At 45.8% G+C, this 16376-nt stretch overlaps 2 protein-coding genes across 16 annotated transcripts in view; one reads left to right on the top strand and one right to left on the bottom strand.

The window, feature by feature from the left end:
* Nucleotides 1–7071, top strand: part of rap1gapb (RAP1 GTPase activating protein b) — a 76492-nt gene extending 69421 nt beyond the window's left edge. For 10 of the 14 annotated variants that reach the window (XM_076024921.1, XM_076024920.1, XM_076024911.1 and 7 more), the window contains 7 exons: nt 2164–2273; nt 2422–2538; nt 2803–2932; nt 3446–3545; nt 4046–4158; nt 4916–4960; nt 5063–7071. In XM_076024921.1, the coding sequence (XP_075881036.1) occupies nt 2164–2273; nt 2422–2538; nt 2803–2932; nt 3446–3545; nt 4046–4158; nt 4916–4924 (579 nt within the window). In that variant the 3' untranslated portion in view covers nt 4925–4960; nt 5063–7071. Of the gene's footprint in view, nt 1–1345; nt 1424–2163; nt 2274–2421; nt 2539–2802; nt 2933–3445; nt 3546–4045; nt 4159–4915; nt 4961–5062 lie in introns of all 14 variants that reach the window. The other 4 variants (XM_076024913.1, XM_076024923.1, XM_076024912.1 and 1 more) reach the window with 3 other exon arrangements.
* A 758-nt stretch (nt 7072–7829) lies between these two features.
* padi2 (peptidyl arginine deiminase, type II) lies at nt 7830–16125 on the bottom strand. 2 transcript variants are annotated; one of them, XM_076024924.1, is made up of 16 exons: nt 15927–16125; nt 13465–13636; nt 13285–13354; nt 12963–13024; nt 12506–12623; nt 11998–12150; nt 11716–11909; nt 10950–11053; nt 10752–10863; nt 10538–10645; nt 9429–9580; nt 9171–9318; nt 9005–9098; nt 8834–8919; nt 8404–8544; nt 7830–8317 (listed from the first exon to the last, which is right to left on the bottom strand). In XM_076024924.1, exons 1-16 carry the CDS (start codon nt 16070–16072, stop codon nt 8084–8086), a joined length of 2094 nt encoding a protein of 697 aa, XP_075881039.1. In that variant the 5' UTR covers nt 16073–16125; the 3' UTR covers nt 7830–8083. The 2 variants fall into 2 exon arrangements, with proteins under 2 accessions (XP_075881039.1, XP_075881040.1); XM_076024925.1 differs by lacking the exon at nt 15927–16125 and adding an exon at nt 15372–15565.
* Nucleotides 16126–16376: the final 251 nt, after the last annotated feature.

Raw genomic sequence — 16376 nt, 5'->3', positions numbered from 1 at the left:
CAAACCCTTAATAAGAAGTAGGGATTTTTTTCCCCCCCTCCTCTCGACCCAAGAAGAGCCCCGATGGTTCTGGTTTGCCGTCCTGAAGTTTGCTGCTCAGCGCAGCAGCTGTTTGACTACCCAGACTCCCTTCCTCCTCACTGGCTCCTCCTTTCTCCCCCGCGCAGCCTCGTGCATGTGTGGCTGCAGCACGTGCATGGAACCCCGCAAAGAGCCGTCCTTCCTGAGGCGGGGTTGACCGCGTTTCTCAACAGGATGGAAGTCAACCCCATTTCCGAAAGGGCGGCTTTGTCGAAGTTCCCCGTCTGAACCCTGACGGCCCTCTCTCTCTCTCCCAACCTGTCCTGCTCTGTCTCTCTCTCTCTCTCTCTCTCTCTCTCTGTCTCTCTCTCTCTCTCGGTCTCTCTCTCCCCCCACCTGTCCTGCTCTCTCGCTCTCTCTCTCTCTCTCTCTGATACTCTCTCTCCCCACCTGTCCTCCTCTGTCTCTCTCTCTTTCTCTCTCTCTGATACTCTCTCTTCCCACCTGTCCTCCTCTGTCTCTCTCTCTTTCTCTCTCTCTGATACTCTCTCTTCCCACCTGTCCTGCTCTGTCTCTCTCTTTCTCTCTTTCTGATACTCTCTCTCCCCACCTGTCCTCCTCTGTCTCTCTCTCTTTCTCTCTCTCTGATACTCTCTCTCCCCACCTGTCCTCCTCTGTCTCTCTCTCTTTCTCTCTCTCTGATACTCTCTCTTCCCACCTGTCCTCCTCTGTCTCTCTCTTTCTCTCTTTCTGATACTCTCTCTCCCCACCTGTCCTGCTCTGTCTCTCTGTCTCTCTCTCTCTCCCTCGGTCTCTCTCTCCCCCCACCTGTCCTCCTCTGTCTCTCTCTTTCTTTCTTTCTCTCTCACTGAATGCCTCACTAAACATCTGCCTGTATCCCTCAGGGCAGAAACTAGCAACATGCCTCCTGCTGCTGCTGCCTCGGCGGCTCTCGCCATCTCCTCCTGCTGCTGTGGACCCTGCTTCTTGTTGTTTCTTTCTTTTTTTTTCTTTTTTTTTCTTTTTTTTTCTTTTTTGTGCCTGACAAAGCCTCCCACTCTGCGCTCGGCAACGTGCACTTGCTTCATAATGTCAGGCTTCAAGCCCTCACCTCTTCTGCCTGTTGCTGATTAAAGTTGGTTGTTTCCTGCGCATGAGATCTCATAATGTACTTTTCTTTTCCTTCCCTCTTGCTTTTTTCCCCCAACAATCTGCCATCTTCTCTGAATCTCTCTCTCACCCTCTCTTTCTTTCTCTCTCTATATCTCTCTCCCTCTCTGTGTTCCCCCACCAACCCACCTCTGCTCCGTCTTGTGTGGCCCAGTCATTGCTTGTTCCAGGCAAAAGTCCCAGTAAATACGGACGGCGAGGCAGCGCCATAGGGATAGGAACAATAGAAGAGGTTCATGTATATTTATCACTTTCTCTTTTCCTCATATTGTCTCCGCTGTGTTACTCTGCCAGTGTTTAATGGCCCTAATGGCTGCAGACAGTCAGCCCCAGTCACAGTGAACGGTTTTAAATGTTCTTCTGGCAATTCTAAACACAGTTTCGATTAACTGGCCCCTTAATCTTTCTGTGTAATGAAATGTAGGTTGTTGTTTGTTGTTTTTTTCAAATTAAACAAGACACAAAAATTAACAATTTTATTTTAAGGAATTTGTTTTATTTTGTGTTCCTGTGCACTTTTTAGTTTTTTTTATTTTGTGTTTTTACTTTGAGCTCAGACTCAGACTTTTATTTTGCCATTTAAAACATTCACTTTCCAGTGCACATTAAAAATGAAATTTCGATGCAGCGACTGCACAAACAGTTAATGACAGAACTGATGAAAAGTAAAAAATGAAGGTGACTGCAAATGTTCTTCTGCTTCCTAGATGATTAAAACTTTGAGATTGAGCCCTGCAAACCTGTGTGGGAGAAGAGAGTGCAGTGTATTGATTGATGCATGGTTGGGTGGGTGGAGGATGATAGTCGAAAGGAAAGATTTTAAAATGTAAAACTTTTTACACTTCACGCAACACAACGCTTCACATTAATTGCACATTGCTACGTAGCATTGAAAGAATATGAGAATCACTTTTGTTTTGATGTTCCCCACACTGCGTGCTTGACTCGCTTCTCCTTTGCCCCTGCCGTCAGTCACTGATCATTCCAGGAAAGAGCCCAACCAGGAAGAAGTCTGGGCCCTTCAGCTCCCGCCGCAGCAGCGCCATTGGCATCGAGAACATCCAGGAGGTCCAAGAGAGGAGGTGAGAGGAGAGTGAGAGAAAGCAACTGCTAGCCAGCAGCTGGAAGCAGGAACAATTTAGCCTAGCAGGCCATCAGGAAAAATGAGTTTGTCTGAGGTGTTACTTAGTTTAACAAGTGTATAATGTCGCCATGTGTCTCCTACTAAAGCCGGGAGGTGTCTCCCAGCACGCAGAGGACACCGGATGGAACTCAGTTCCCACACGAATACAAATCGGACAACTCCTCCACTCACAGCTCTCCTGAATTTGCTGCCACCAAGAACAGGTATTATGATGTCCTAATAGTGCACTTGTTTTACAACAATTATTTAGTTTTTTTTAAAGGGGCCCTACATTGATGGTGGTTAACAACGCTACTACAAGGTAGCCGCTAAAATGGCTACCTGGGGGAAAAAAAATATAATGATTTAAATAACAGTGATACTTACATGGAAAAATGAATAACTGCAGGGCTAAAACGCCCCAGATTTGAAACTGTGTAACTGGAAAACGGAAGTGTTGCTGTGCTCCGAGTGACCCAGGTGTGTAGTCTGGCGATGTGTTGCAGGGCGCCGTCCATCCCGGAGGCCCAGGACCTTTCCCGCTCCTCCTCCAACGCCAGCAGCTTCGCCAGCGTCGTAGAGGAGCACGAGGGGGAGGAAGAGTACGACACCGGACAGGTGGGTGGAGAGGGAGAGGTCAGGTCGCCGCTCCAGACCAGCAGGCAGCTTGTCACAACTGTGGACCCGTTTTTGGGTTACGTGTGTAATATTTTGAGATTTCGAGAAGAAACAGTGACATCAAGTGGTTACATTTTAGATTGCAGTGCTCACCCTCTCATCCTCCCTTTCCCGAGCTTGCCTGTGAACTACTGTGGCACACAAACCTGGATATCTCATCCACCGTATTCTTCGTTGGTTTAATTGAGGACCAGAGCATTCAACCTAAATGCGGAACACGATGTCAGACGGGCTGGAGAAATATGGGGGCTAACTTTTACTGCTTTACTGCGAGTTTACACTTTTATTTGCAATATAAAAATTGTAAATCAAGCCAAATATTACACATTGGACCTTTAAATATGTAACAATAGATATTGTAACAGATGTTGTAAATATGTCTCAATTTTTTTTTTAATTTTGCATCTGAAAGAAGTGGAAGGAACCCTGTCTTTCTTCCGTCCCCTTCTCCAGGAGAGCATGTCGTGCGTGACGCCTCGCAAGAAACATTCGTTTGCGTACTCCTCGTCGCTGGAGGACAACGCATGCAGCACCAGCCAGGGACCCTTCCCAGGTGAGTGCGGGGGGGAAGAGGAGGTTATTTCTGACCGGAGGGCGTGACGCCAAGGCTGAACTTACCAAAATGTGACCGTTTCACACATCTGCGGGGAGAAAGTCTCGATGAGGCAAAATGACACTTGCTATTTCGAGAGCATTCAAGCGACTCACCTCGGCTGCACCAGTCGAAATCCCTGCCGGCGCCTGGCGGCCCGCGTTGGCTCATTTAGCCGACCCCCCCCACCCCACCCCACCCCCTCCTCCTCGGCGAAGGAACTTTGCGATGCCTGCTAGGTTGCGAAGGCTGTCGGTGATAACTTCTGCTTTGCTGCACATCCCGCCCTTTTTTTTTCCCCGCCGCCGCCAAATGAGTCCGTCTGTACCATTAATCTCTGGCATGCTTAGCCGTTTTTGTTCCCCGCCTCCCACCCCCGCTCGCGCGCTGGAGCAGCTGGGAGCATTATATTCCTGAGTTTATTAAGCGTGACAGGCGCACATCTGTCCCCTCCCTCCCAGCAGCGTCTCATCCTCAGCAGCAGGCTGACGACGGAGTGAAGACATCCGAGCCGAAAGGGACAGACAGCCAGGCCAAGACGGAGCGCCCCGCTCTGGAGCACAGGTTCTCGGCGGTGAGACGAACTTCTTGGCATCGGTCATGACGCAACACCCAGACTGTTTTAGAAGGTCGCAGAAAAATAATGTTTCCGCTGACTGACTCGCAAGGAGTCATTCAGCGACTGGAATGCAACCAAAAGGTCACTCTTTACGGCACAAATGTCATTTTAAAGCGAGTGTGAGCTTAGTTGAACTGTGACGAGTTGCTTTAAAGTCCCAGCTTTGCTCAGTGGGCGGTATGAGATAGGAAGTTGTTTTCTTTTGGGCCCAGACCGGCTGACAAAAAAATGTTGATAGCATAGTAGTATAACAATTTAAAAGCAGCATTTATTAATACTATTGTATTATTAATATATTGGCCCAGTGAGACAGTTTTCTCCATGCTAGGTAGCTCGCTTATGACTGGGTTATTGTTAGCATAGTGGCTAATTTCTCTATTTCAGAAGGTGTTTTGTCATGTTGTATTTCACCTGTTCAAAGCTACAGTAAGATTTTTCCTGAATTACTGTCTGCATCACATTAGTCGAAATTAGTGACTGGAAACATGGAACATTTATCCAGTAGGTTGCGGCACTTATAAAATTTTGGAGTATCGGCTCACAAATGTTTCAACAGCAGCTCCTTTTCAAAGTAGTTTTTTTTTTTTTTTGCATCAAATTAAATATTTTCTAGGATGGACAATAAGGAGGATCGTTGTTTGGGTTTTTCCAGGTTTTTGTTGTTGTGTGTTCTCAGTTTTGTAATATGCTGCAACTACCAATCTGTTTGCAGAACTGTTAGCCAACCTGTCATCGTCGCATCACCTTTCATTCTAAGGTTAGTGTTTAAGAAACAACAACAACATCAAAATCTACTGTATGACCAAAAATTTGCGACTTACAATTACAATTAAACATGTAATGTCCGTCTTCTTGTCAGCTCGTCCGTGAAAGACCTCCCTCGCCCAAATCCAGCCAGTATGGTGTGATGTGACGTGAGAGGAGCCCAGGTAGAGGCGCACCGACGGATCTTCGTATGTCCAAAGATGGATCAGACGAAGACCCCACGCTCCATGGATCCCTCCCCCAGTCATCACGCACACAAAAAACAACACAGAAACAACCCTCCGTTGAACGCTCAAGGTAGAAGGACACACTTATCGTCCAGCAAAGAATTTGCAGTCCTCATCAGTGTGATATCCCGCAGCAGAAGACAGGAATGACAGCAATGATCGCTTCAAGATCGAGGTTGAGAGCAACGGACACGGACCAATCAAATGATCGATATTTGGGACGCTGTGAGTCCACGGGGAAGGAGAGTTGGAGTGGAAGACCTTTTACTTCATCATCAACCCCACATCTGGCTGTGATACTGAACTGAAACGTTCAAACCTTTGGTGTGTGTTCAGGGCCATCTGACTGTCGGGAGGCTCTCTGTGTTCCCCTGACATTCGTCGGTAACCCCCCACCCCCGTGTGGAACTTTTGCCAGGTTCGTCTCGTGTGTGTTGGAGGGTTCGCCCATGCTGCTGTTGTGCTTGTTGGCGGCGGCTTTAAGAGCTGAGATTCACCACACGGAGACGCATCTGCAATCTAGAAATCTATATTTTAAGCCGGTATGCATATATTTTATTGCGGCAGTTGGAGTCTGAGAGATGTTTTTAACGAGGATTGACTCCCGCAGGGTCCCAGCCAGCACCGCCCTCCCTCCGTCCGCCGCGCCAACCTTCCGCTGTTGATGAGACGTTTGTGTTCAAATTCTTCTTTGTCAAGCACTGGTTGCTTTTGGTGTCCGTATACGGGTGTTTTGCTTGTTCGACGGTACTACTGTGCATGGTGTAAATCTGCTTTGCCCAATCCCTCTCCTTTGTACACTGGTGCCATGCTTGACATAGCCGTGTCGTCCCTGTGATTTTGTGTTGTTTTTTTTTTTATCAAGGAACCAGCCAATAACCTCTCCAGATGCACCACAGGCAGACCGCTCCACGAGAGAGCCAGATGTCCAGTTTTCCTACTATTTGTAAAGTGTAATATGACGTATGTTGCCCAGAGTTTTGTTTGAAAGCCCTGAAGATCCGTCACCGAGTTAGAATCACACTGTGATCCGTCTTGAAGTTGCCTTTCTGATGATTGTTTGTCCCGCAAGCTGCTCTGAAGGAGGACTGACTTAAGGAAAAAGAAAAAAAAAAAAAAAGGCACCGCTTTGCCATTCAGCTACTGAATGTATAATGGGGCAGGTTATGTATTTATTTTTACATATCTGCTCTGAAGGGAACCATGCTGACCCCTGACCCCTGACCCCTGGCCCTTGCTCTGTGAGAGCAGTGAAGCATTTTCCCGTCTTTGGTTTAATATGAGGGGATGAGTTGAAATGGTTTGAGCTTGAATTTGTTTTTGTCTTATTGTTATGATTATAGTAGGCATGTTTTTTTTGTTTATAAACTGATTCAAGGACAGCATTTATAGTTTTAAAAAAAATGCATCAGGCTGGGAAAAAAACAAACATACAAACTTTGGACCAAATGCAAATCCATCCATTCTGTATTCATCAAACTGGAAAAAAAAAATTGCATTTTGCGTTGGAATCAACAGCGAAATTGATTTTATGCCATCGTTTCACATCTGTGCATTAAAGCCTTTTAAATAATATGAGTTTTCCTGGACTTTGGAGATGCTCGAGTGTTCGAGGTGTGCCCCCTTGTGGCTCTGTACAATTATAGCACATAACCTTGTGGTACCGTTCGTCTTCATGTGTTTGCACTGGACGCCAACAGCTGCTCAAAAACCACATGGTGGGGTGTGATTCCTTCATGTACTCAATCTAAATGATTGTATTTGTGTTTTCGTTGACGGTTTGTTCCAGCTCCTTGGTCGAACTTAAGTGTAAATAACGCTTTTCATCCTTTTTTTGTAAATAAAGCAAACAGATCATATGTTTACTAAAAATGAAGATGCTGATGTTCTTGGGTTATTGCTCCAGTGTTACGAGCTGATTGTGACTCTGCATATTGCCAAACAATGGGGTGCACAAACAACTGGTGATTAAAGAAACGCCTGATGAAAGAAGGAATAATGTAGAGCATTTACTAAGTTCAAGATTGATTGACCACTCCATCTTTTTTCTCTTTTTTTAAACCAATTGACAATTACAGCAAGAACTGTTGCTTCGAGAAAGAGACGGTAAAGACCTGAGACAGTTACTCAGATGCTCAAAGCTTTGTGGCGAAGGTGGCAAGTATACTTTGTCCAGACAGGAAGTTCGTTCAAAGACATCACAGGAGACGTCAAGCAACCAATTTGGGATTGGATCTCTTGAATAATCCCTTAAAATCTTGTTTCTAAAGAAGGGGAGGTGAATTTTTTCAAAGACAATGCTGGAAACTGTGTGTTTGAACAGGTGTCATTTTTATTTAAAGAAAGTGCCTCAGAAGAAACATGCAAAGGAAGAGACAAAAAGTTAACATTTGCATCTTTGCGCGGCAAATTAATCTCAGCAGAGTGCAGAAACGTTTTGCGTCAGTCACCCAGGTTGAACACATTCAAGTTCACCGGAAAGCTTTCAGATAGCTGCCCTCACTAGAGAATCAAGTGAGGGCAGCGTTTCGCCCAAAGACCCAGAACCTGCAGGTAAGAGTTATTCTGCTGCTATGCAATGCCCAAGCAGGTCAGAAGCTCAGAGCCCTTTTTTAAAAAAAAAAAAAAAAAAAAAAAACCCTCAAGGCTTTTATTTTAATGCCTATTTCTCTTTTTTTTTAAGCAACAAGTCTGGAAAATATGATTGGACAAAGTCTGAAGGTTGTTGGGTTAATGTAGTATGAATGAATACTCCATACCCGCTGTGCCACCACTAGTTTGCAGCTAATGATTGGTTTTAACGCGCTGATTAACTGCTACAGGTGAAGCATGAGCTGGACCCGACTGATGCCAGAGCAGAGCACGAGCATGCTGGATGGAGCTCTTCTTTACATGTTGAGGTTCCACCACTTGAAGTCAAACGGCTTCCTGCGGACGTTGGAGCCGCAGTGCACCTCCCCCAGCAGCTTGTGGTAAGACTTGAAGTTGTCGATGAAGGTGCAGTTGAGGCCCAGGCCCTCCATCAGGGAGGACATCTCGGCCTCCAGGGCGCAGCGTCCGTTCACCCTGGGCCCGAAAGGCTTCGGGATGCCCAGGTTCTTCCCCAGAACGATCATGTTGACCTGAGGGTACACACGAAGAACATGAGGCTCACGTCGACGGGTTCAGGGAGGGCAGCAGGGTGGCACCTCAGTCAGCCCTGACGCACCATGTCGGGGTAGTAGGCCAACGCTCGGGATGTGCCGCACTTCTCCTTCACCAGCTTGAAGAGGATTGGCAGGTCAATAATGTCTTCTTCCTCAAGGCCCAGCTCTCTTTTCAGGACGTCCCTGTTCCAGTCCACACAGCTCTGAGAGGCGATGATGGTACAGAGACTTGAGTGACACGCAATGAACAACCTTTCAGCTTCAAAAGACCTTGTTTCTCATTTTCCCTTCTTGTTGCCCACCTAAATGATTAATGTTAATTCTCTCTTTTTCTTTTAACTAGCATCTAAATCATTTGTTTGTAATTTCATTTTGTTAGTTTTAAATTGTTGCAACTTTTATTTGGATGCTGTCTTGTCCAGGTTTCCTTTGAAAAAGAAATTTTATCCACAGGAGATCCAACTAAACAAGCTAAAAAAAACAACCACTCACCTGCACATAGCTGTTTTGTTTTCTGAGAGATTTATTCTTCAGTATCTCATCCACAGTTTCTCTTTCTGTCCCTTCATCTTCCACACCTTTTGAAAGCAAAGAGAGCGTTGAGAACCAAGGAATTGACTTTTTGCACCACGACAGCTGAGAACCGCCGTGGAGAAGACCTACCCTCAAACATCTTGGCCTCTCCGTGTCCGTCCTTCTGCAAGCCTCTGAACAATTTGTATCCCGCGTCAGGGCTGGCCAGCAGGAGCCGGAAGCCCTATGCACACACAGGAAGTGAAGATGAAGCTGCCTTTCTTCCCTGTGACTATTTAAAAAAAGAAATATTAACCTTTCTGTCGGGAGCAGGAACAAAAGTCATGAATTCATCAATGTGGCCCACGAAAAGCCAGTCAGAGAACAAGGCAACAGGCTCCTGCACCTTCTGGGCCCACAGGAAGTCCTGAACTACTTTGGTCATGTTCCGTCCCAAAGTAGCCCTTTTTCAAAAAAAACAAAAACAAAACAGAACCAGAAAATAACAGGGAAGTTTAAGAGGAATTTGTCTTCTTCTGTTTGCCGTTTGAAGAGAGATGTGCCGCACACTCACGTGGGGAAGGCCACTCCGATGAGGATTCTGCCCAGTGGGTACTTCCTTCCGTTCACAGTCACGGGAGGACTGACCTCCAGATTACCGAATGAGTCCAGACTGCTCACGTCCTTTCGTTCGGGCTCCCTGGTCACGTAGCCAAAGTCAGGACCCTTGAAGACAAGACATTGTTGTTGAGAAGGAATCAGGGAAAATGCTTGTAGAATGTACTTTCTTTCCTTGGCTACAAAAAGAAAAATGCAAAAAGTGTCCTCCCAAAGGATCGTTTGAGGCGCTGTTTATTTATTTTGTTTAGTTTTTAAAATAACTCGCAATTGTTTTGTATGTGTCTCAGTCATTCAAGGACATTGCCACTGTCAGCTAAACCTTCAAAGACACTTTTTACACAGTCGTAAACTTTTCTGCCATCCACAACCTCATCGTTACAGCCGTCACTGACCCTTGAAGAAAAGCCAGGACCCTTAAAGTAAGGACAAAGATATATATTCCCAATTGAAGTGGGCGAACCTATAAAAACAAAAACTTAACAGCTGCTTTTATGGAATGCTGGAGGAGGGACAACTAAAGGAGCTGTGGCTCCCCCTAGTGGCGAACTGTTCAATCAAATTTGGTTTGCTTCTTTAGAATTGAAAACTTGCATTTAATGAATGGAAGCAGCAACAAGGGCATGTTGCCTTCGTGATGCATAAAAGGGGGCAAGGTAACCATCACATGGCACCTGTATATGAAACACTTGCTGCACAGACGACCTATGTGTGCACTTTGTTATATTGAACACTGTGACTTCAATGTAAAAAATATTTCACACTTTATTCTGCAGAATTAACTTCAACTCTGTCTGACCGACTTTAGAACCACATTTAACTTTCCCCCTGCAGCGACATGTTCATCATAGTTGATGTAATACAAGCAGACTTTGCTGTCATCTCATCAGATGCAGGTCCTCACAACATGAAGTTGACCTGCATTTGACCTTTGGGTTGACGCCTTTCAACTTCCAAACCAATAACTTCCTGCATTGGGGCTCAACTTCTGTATTTTATTATTATTTTATTTCACTTATATCACTTTCCTAAAAACTTGGTGGAAGATACTTGTTACTTGTTTACCAGTAACTCATTGTATGGAAAGTCTTGCAATTTTCCATCACGAGGTGAATCCAAGACGACAGGAAACTGCTGGTGAGGTGAGTCGATGTAGCCGAACTCCAGCTCATCCTGGGAAGAAAAATAAGACGATCACTACGCTGTCTGCCACGTCAAGGATTCTGTCTCCATTTCCAAACAATAAATTGACTTCAACCAGTACATTCAAACTTCGTACCTGCATCCAGCGATCTCCTCGGTTCATGTACTCTTTGCAGATCTTCAGCTTGCAGCCGCTCTTCACGACAACGCTCTCCATGCCTTTGAGGAACTTGATGTTGTCACGTGTGCTGGGAAGGTGTTGCATACAGTTTACTGAGGATCTTTCCAAACTGCTGTGACAGAAACGTGCCAACCCGCCTCTCCTCGGTCCTACCTGCAGACCAGAACCTCTTCAGGCTGGAGGGTGTTGGGTGTCATGATCCAGGGCGCCACTCTGAACACGACTGTTTCAGTGAAGATGGGTGTTTCGGGAATACCCTGTGGAAACGCAACACAGGCAGCTGGGTTACAAGCGAACGCCCTCCGCCTTCTCTCGCTTCCTTTCACCTCGGCACGGAGCAGCAGCTGTGGTAAGTGGAGCTGGTGCCTTTGTTGTGCCACACCCACTCAGTTCAGCCTTCAGTTTTATTTCACCCCCTGCACCTTTCTTATTGTGCACATGGTTTTTGATTCACTGCACAATATAGTCAACATTGCACATCTGCATTTCCAGTACCTTACCTCTGGCAGTAGAAGTGGGTCAATTTAAATGTACACCATAACATTTACATGTGTAACTTTTGTGATCTCCAGGTGTTGGAAGATTCATTTCATTTTGTTTTGTACTATCCTTCATTTGGTGATTTAAGAAATTCTCTTTCTGAAGTATTTTGCATCCCATCTTGTTTTTTTCTGTAGTCACGTGGCCATCGTGGATGTAATTGTGGGAATATTATTAATTGACAAATGTATTGATCCCATGATAATAAACCCATGAGGGCAGACAATCAAACGGATCAATCAAAAAATCCAGTTTTTTAATATTTGGCCAATCAGCCCAATAAAATGCATGTGATGTTATTTGACTGGCGAAATGTCATTCATTCTTTTGACAGGAAAAAAAAAAAGGAATACAATCCACAAAACCATCAAGTTCTTACTTCAGCGATGGGCTCCAGCAGACTGAGGTTGATGTAGACGAGACCGTCAAAGTCTTTATCGGGGAACCTGAGGCCTTCCACATAAAACTTCAGCTCACCATCATCTCCAACGTAAGGGACCTCCTTGGACAGAACATCACTGCTGAGGACCAGGGGGTAGTCCTTCACAAAGTTCTCATACATGAGCCTCTCAGCTGGAATGCCAAGACAAAAATCACAAGATGGTTGTCTTAAGAGTAAAAGACCACAAAAGAAAAATAGTCCCTTTTCAACTCTACTCACCAAAGTTGCTGTATTTGACATCATTGGTTCTTGGCCTGAAGACTCTGATGCTCTCTGCAGCGCCTTGAGAGATGTGCATGGCCAGCTTGTAGCCCTCTGGGAGCTTCGCGGGGCCTCTGGTCCGCAGCACCATCGTGGACATGTCTTTCAGATCTTCACATCCACCGAGGGGAGACAAAAGTTTCATTTTTTTCCCTTCGAGGTGTGGAGCCCGGTCCACACTTGAACAGAGGCGTCAACTAAACACACCAAAGCTCTTCCCCCACAACGTGTACTTGTGACAACATTAAACCAACAGCTTGATAAGACAAAGCGGCAGGTAAACCTTTTCAACTTGCCAGCACAGAGAGCCGCACCCAAATTTTCACTTGAGTCGACTGGACCAATTCACTTGGCTGATGACATTTCGAAGGCAAATATTTACCTATGCTGATGGAGGCCGTGGGAGTCTACTTTCAGGGCCTGAAGGTAGATATATAAAAAAGGTGCGTAGCTGAACCGTTCAAACCTGAAACTCTGGCGATACGGTCGTCTTCGTTGTCTGGTGACTTCCAGTAGGTTCGCTCACAGTCACAGTTGACCAAGAGGATGGCTCCATGGCCATCAGGGCCCCACTTCCATGATCCCTGAAAGAGAGCGTTGCAATTGTCTTCCACTCATTCGCAAACATTAGTAGCCTTAGGAAAGGAAGCACTTTCATGAACGCATCCTCCCGCGACCTTTTCAGAGTGATCTTATCATTTAACAATTAGGGATGAAGACAAGTTCAGACTTTTCCAAGCTCTTCCATATCACACGCAGACAATGTGCAAAGTTCCCAGCATGCCAGGGTGCCATATTATAAATAGGAACGATTCTGAGTGACTCACAGGCAGCACTCCATAAATAAAAGCCTGATTAAAATTGCTCCACTTTACATGCCATTAATTAGACGCAGCTGCTAAAAGTGACCCGTCGCAGCTCACCTTATTAGGGTTGTTTTTCTCCACGATGCCATCACGGTCGGCATCCACGTCCAGAGAGATCTCTGCATGGCGACACACAATTTCTTTCTGAAATGGCGCCTCAGAAAATAGTAACAGAGTTGCCGTGCATCACTGTGGGCCAGATGTCTAAAAATTGATGTTGCATGCCAAAAAACACTATTGGAATCCTTTTTGGGAAACATGTGACTCGTGATTATTGTTCACTTCAAACGCCACTGATGCTCTGCCAGACTCGATAATTGCCAGCTATAAAACATGGTCTTAGGGCATTGCGTGTTGTGTGTGATGTGTTTTAACTCACCAACTGCAGTTAAAAGCAGGAGTGCTCGACCCAGCTCCTCATTCTTATCCCCATAATACTTCACAGACAACTAATGGGGGAAAAAAATTAGACTATACAAGTGTTTTGTGTTTTGTCTTTATTTCGTCATATCAGTCCTTTCAGTACTTATAGCTGCCACAATTTCCCGTCCCACTTTACCTTGCTGTCGTTTTCGTGTTCGCTGGGAGCACTCATGCTGATGAGCAGCATGGTGTTGTCGTTGAGAGCCATGGGAGAGAGGTGGGATGTTTCCTTGGCCGGGGGGGTGATGTGGTACTGGACACTGGGAGTGCATTTTACAGAGAAGAACTTGGATCCTGGAGGGGCTCCCCTGAGAAACAGCGACATGCAATGGATTGTTTATACATCGCATACACAACATCTATAATGAGAGACCCGGTGAGGTGAGGACAAGCGTTTTGTTTGCACCCAAGCAAGACACGGTGGCAGCCAGCCAAGGCACTGTTGTAAAATAAACAAAACAAAACAAGAAAGGTGCGAAAAACATCCGCCGCGTCTGTCTTAAAGGATCCAAGTTAAACAAAAGCCTCTGGCCAAAGACAGCACTACCACATCCTGGTCATTATGTGAAACCTGATGCCTACTTTGGTATGACTCAGCAAGTGACAACACGCCTGTATGTGGCCACAAGAGTGAGAGACTCCTTCAACGACTCACTTCCTTCAAATGCAATCTGTCTAGACAAAGAAACAGCTGAGTTCCCTCTTTTACTCAGTGCCTTGCGTTTCTGCGCAGGACATCGGGATTGTTTCTTTGATTGTTGCTCAGAACTGCACCAGTAGCTCAAGAGCAAACGTGAATCAGCTGTGATGGGGATCAGTCCCTCCAGTCCAGTTTTAAAGCTCTGCACAGGTGTGGCCTGAGGAGCTGCTGTGTCACCACTGTCCAGAAGAAAAAAAACAAACAAACCGTCAATGGGTCGACTGTTATTAGCTGTAAATGACTACAATGGTTTAAACTCTAAGTCAAGCTAATGATTCACCAGTGCCAATGAAGTTTGACTCGTCATCCCTCTTTCTTCTCTTGAACACAGAAATGATCAGCTGAAGGTGACGCACTATGTAGATTTGTGGATGGGTGAGAGGTGGATCATTTCAAAGACATTGTCAAGACCGTATGTTGCTTTAAAAACAGAAATCAATATGATTACTAACATGTTACCCTGAGTTGAACCTCAAATGCAGCTCTGGTAATTTTGATTCATCAGGAAACAGATGGAATGGTTTTTAGAAAGACAAAGCTTTGTTGTAGAAAAAACTATGATATATGCTATGTTGGAATTTTAATGTGGAGCTTGATATTTTTGCCTCATCAGCCAATATACAGACTGTATATATGAAGTGAAATAACAAGAAACTTTTCCAGTCGTATCAATTCTTCTTTTGATTTTTGAAAAGCCTCTGCATGTGATCCAGGCTGGGTGCCCGTCGCCCACCCACCCGCCCTGCCCTGCCACATACACACAATACCCCTGCTCTGTTGGGGGTGCGTAGGCTGGCACTTCTGGCGAAGCTCAACCAACGTTTGTTTGGGGCAACAAAGTCTCCCGTTCATCAGCACCGGGGGACAGCTGGTTCTCTGCATTGTACCAAACAAAAGACCATCAGGGCTGCAATCAGCAAGATCTGCAAGCCGCAGCACTGCTGATATGTGTCATTGCCTATCACAAAGACACATTTAGGACCGAGCAGAATCCTAACCTCACTTTCACAGCGCTGACATATACAGTGGCTTTACAGCCAGACGTTATTAATGAAGTCAAACTGCAAGACTGGGTCAGGCCCATTCAAAAATGAAACAAAAAGTGAATATAACGTTGTTTTATTTGCCTGCATTTAAAGGCAGATTCAATGCTTTCAATTTGAAACTCCTTCAACAACTTATACCATCATAATTACACAAAGAAAGAAAGGAAAAAGAAAAGAAACACACAGCTAAGACAGATGTTGACGGGAAACAGACGGGGGAATAGTGGATTACTTCCGTAACGTTAAGTTAATCATTTCTGAATCCAACGGGCAAATTAAAGTCGCACAGCAACCTACCTGTCGAGGCTGGCGCGAAGTTCTGACCCGATCACGCACAGAACACTTGTAGTCTGGTCATAATCTACTCTCAAAGTCCTGTGGAGCATCGTGGCTGCAGGCGGCGACCGTCAACCAGGCGGGAGGAGAAGGACGCGCAAGTGGCAGGCAGGCAGTCAGTCAGTCAGTCGGTCGGTCGATCAGTCGGCGACCGGAGGTGACCGCAGGTGAGCTCCGTCCACGGTTTAATGCCTTGCGCATACACCTTGTGGCTGCTGATTGGCCACAAAGCTCCACCACTGCCCTCCCTCACTCCCTCCCTAGAAATCCCTCTGCATAGGCACACGTTCCCTCTGGGTGTTTACCATGCGAGACCGCAATCCAACTATTTGTCTCGGGACGAAGTTAGCACGGCGCGCTCAAGATGAACCTCGTTTATTTATTGTCCGTGCTCCTAAAACCGTCCAACAACAAACACAACGACAAAAACAAAAGCCACTTCCACGGCTGAAAGAAACGCAAAAACGTCCCCCACTTGCTCTGAATAATATATTGTCTTGCCAGTGATCGCATTACCTGTAAAGGTTCGCCCCTAGCGGGTCGCCAAGGACGTAGACAACAGAGTGCGGGATGTCCGTTTCCAGGCGGCATGCTCGGGGTTTCACGGCTCTCACCGATTGCTTCAACACAGAGAGGCCATCTCCTCCGTTCGTGCTCGCCATGGTCGTCACTTGCTCCTGCTGCTCCGTCGGTGTGGCAGACTCAGAAGGAGAACGTTGGGTGTCTCTTGGGAGCGGTTCCACGTTTTTTTTCATTGGATTTGTGCAACACCCCTGTTCTCAAAACACCAACAATGTGCAACCTGAGAGCAGAAAGGGCTGTGGCATTAATTATTGGATAATGGGCAGGTGATGCTCGTCTCCGTCATCATTCAGAGACACCATTCAGAGGACTATAACTATAACAATATATAGCATTCTAAATCCTTTTTTTATACAACTATGTCCACACCCGTTATAGTGTGGA

The sequence above is a fragment of the Nelusetta ayraudi genome, unplaced genomic scaffold (genome assembly GCF_046127955.1).
Source record: "Nelusetta ayraudi isolate G7.1 ecotype Tasmania unplaced genomic scaffold, CSIRO-AGI_Nayr_v1 ptg000017l, whole genome shotgun sequence".
NCBI lineage: Eukaryota > Metazoa > Chordata > Actinopteri > Tetraodontiformes > Monacanthidae > Nelusetta > Nelusetta ayraudi.
This window is presented reverse-complemented; position numbering and strand designations above follow the sequence as displayed.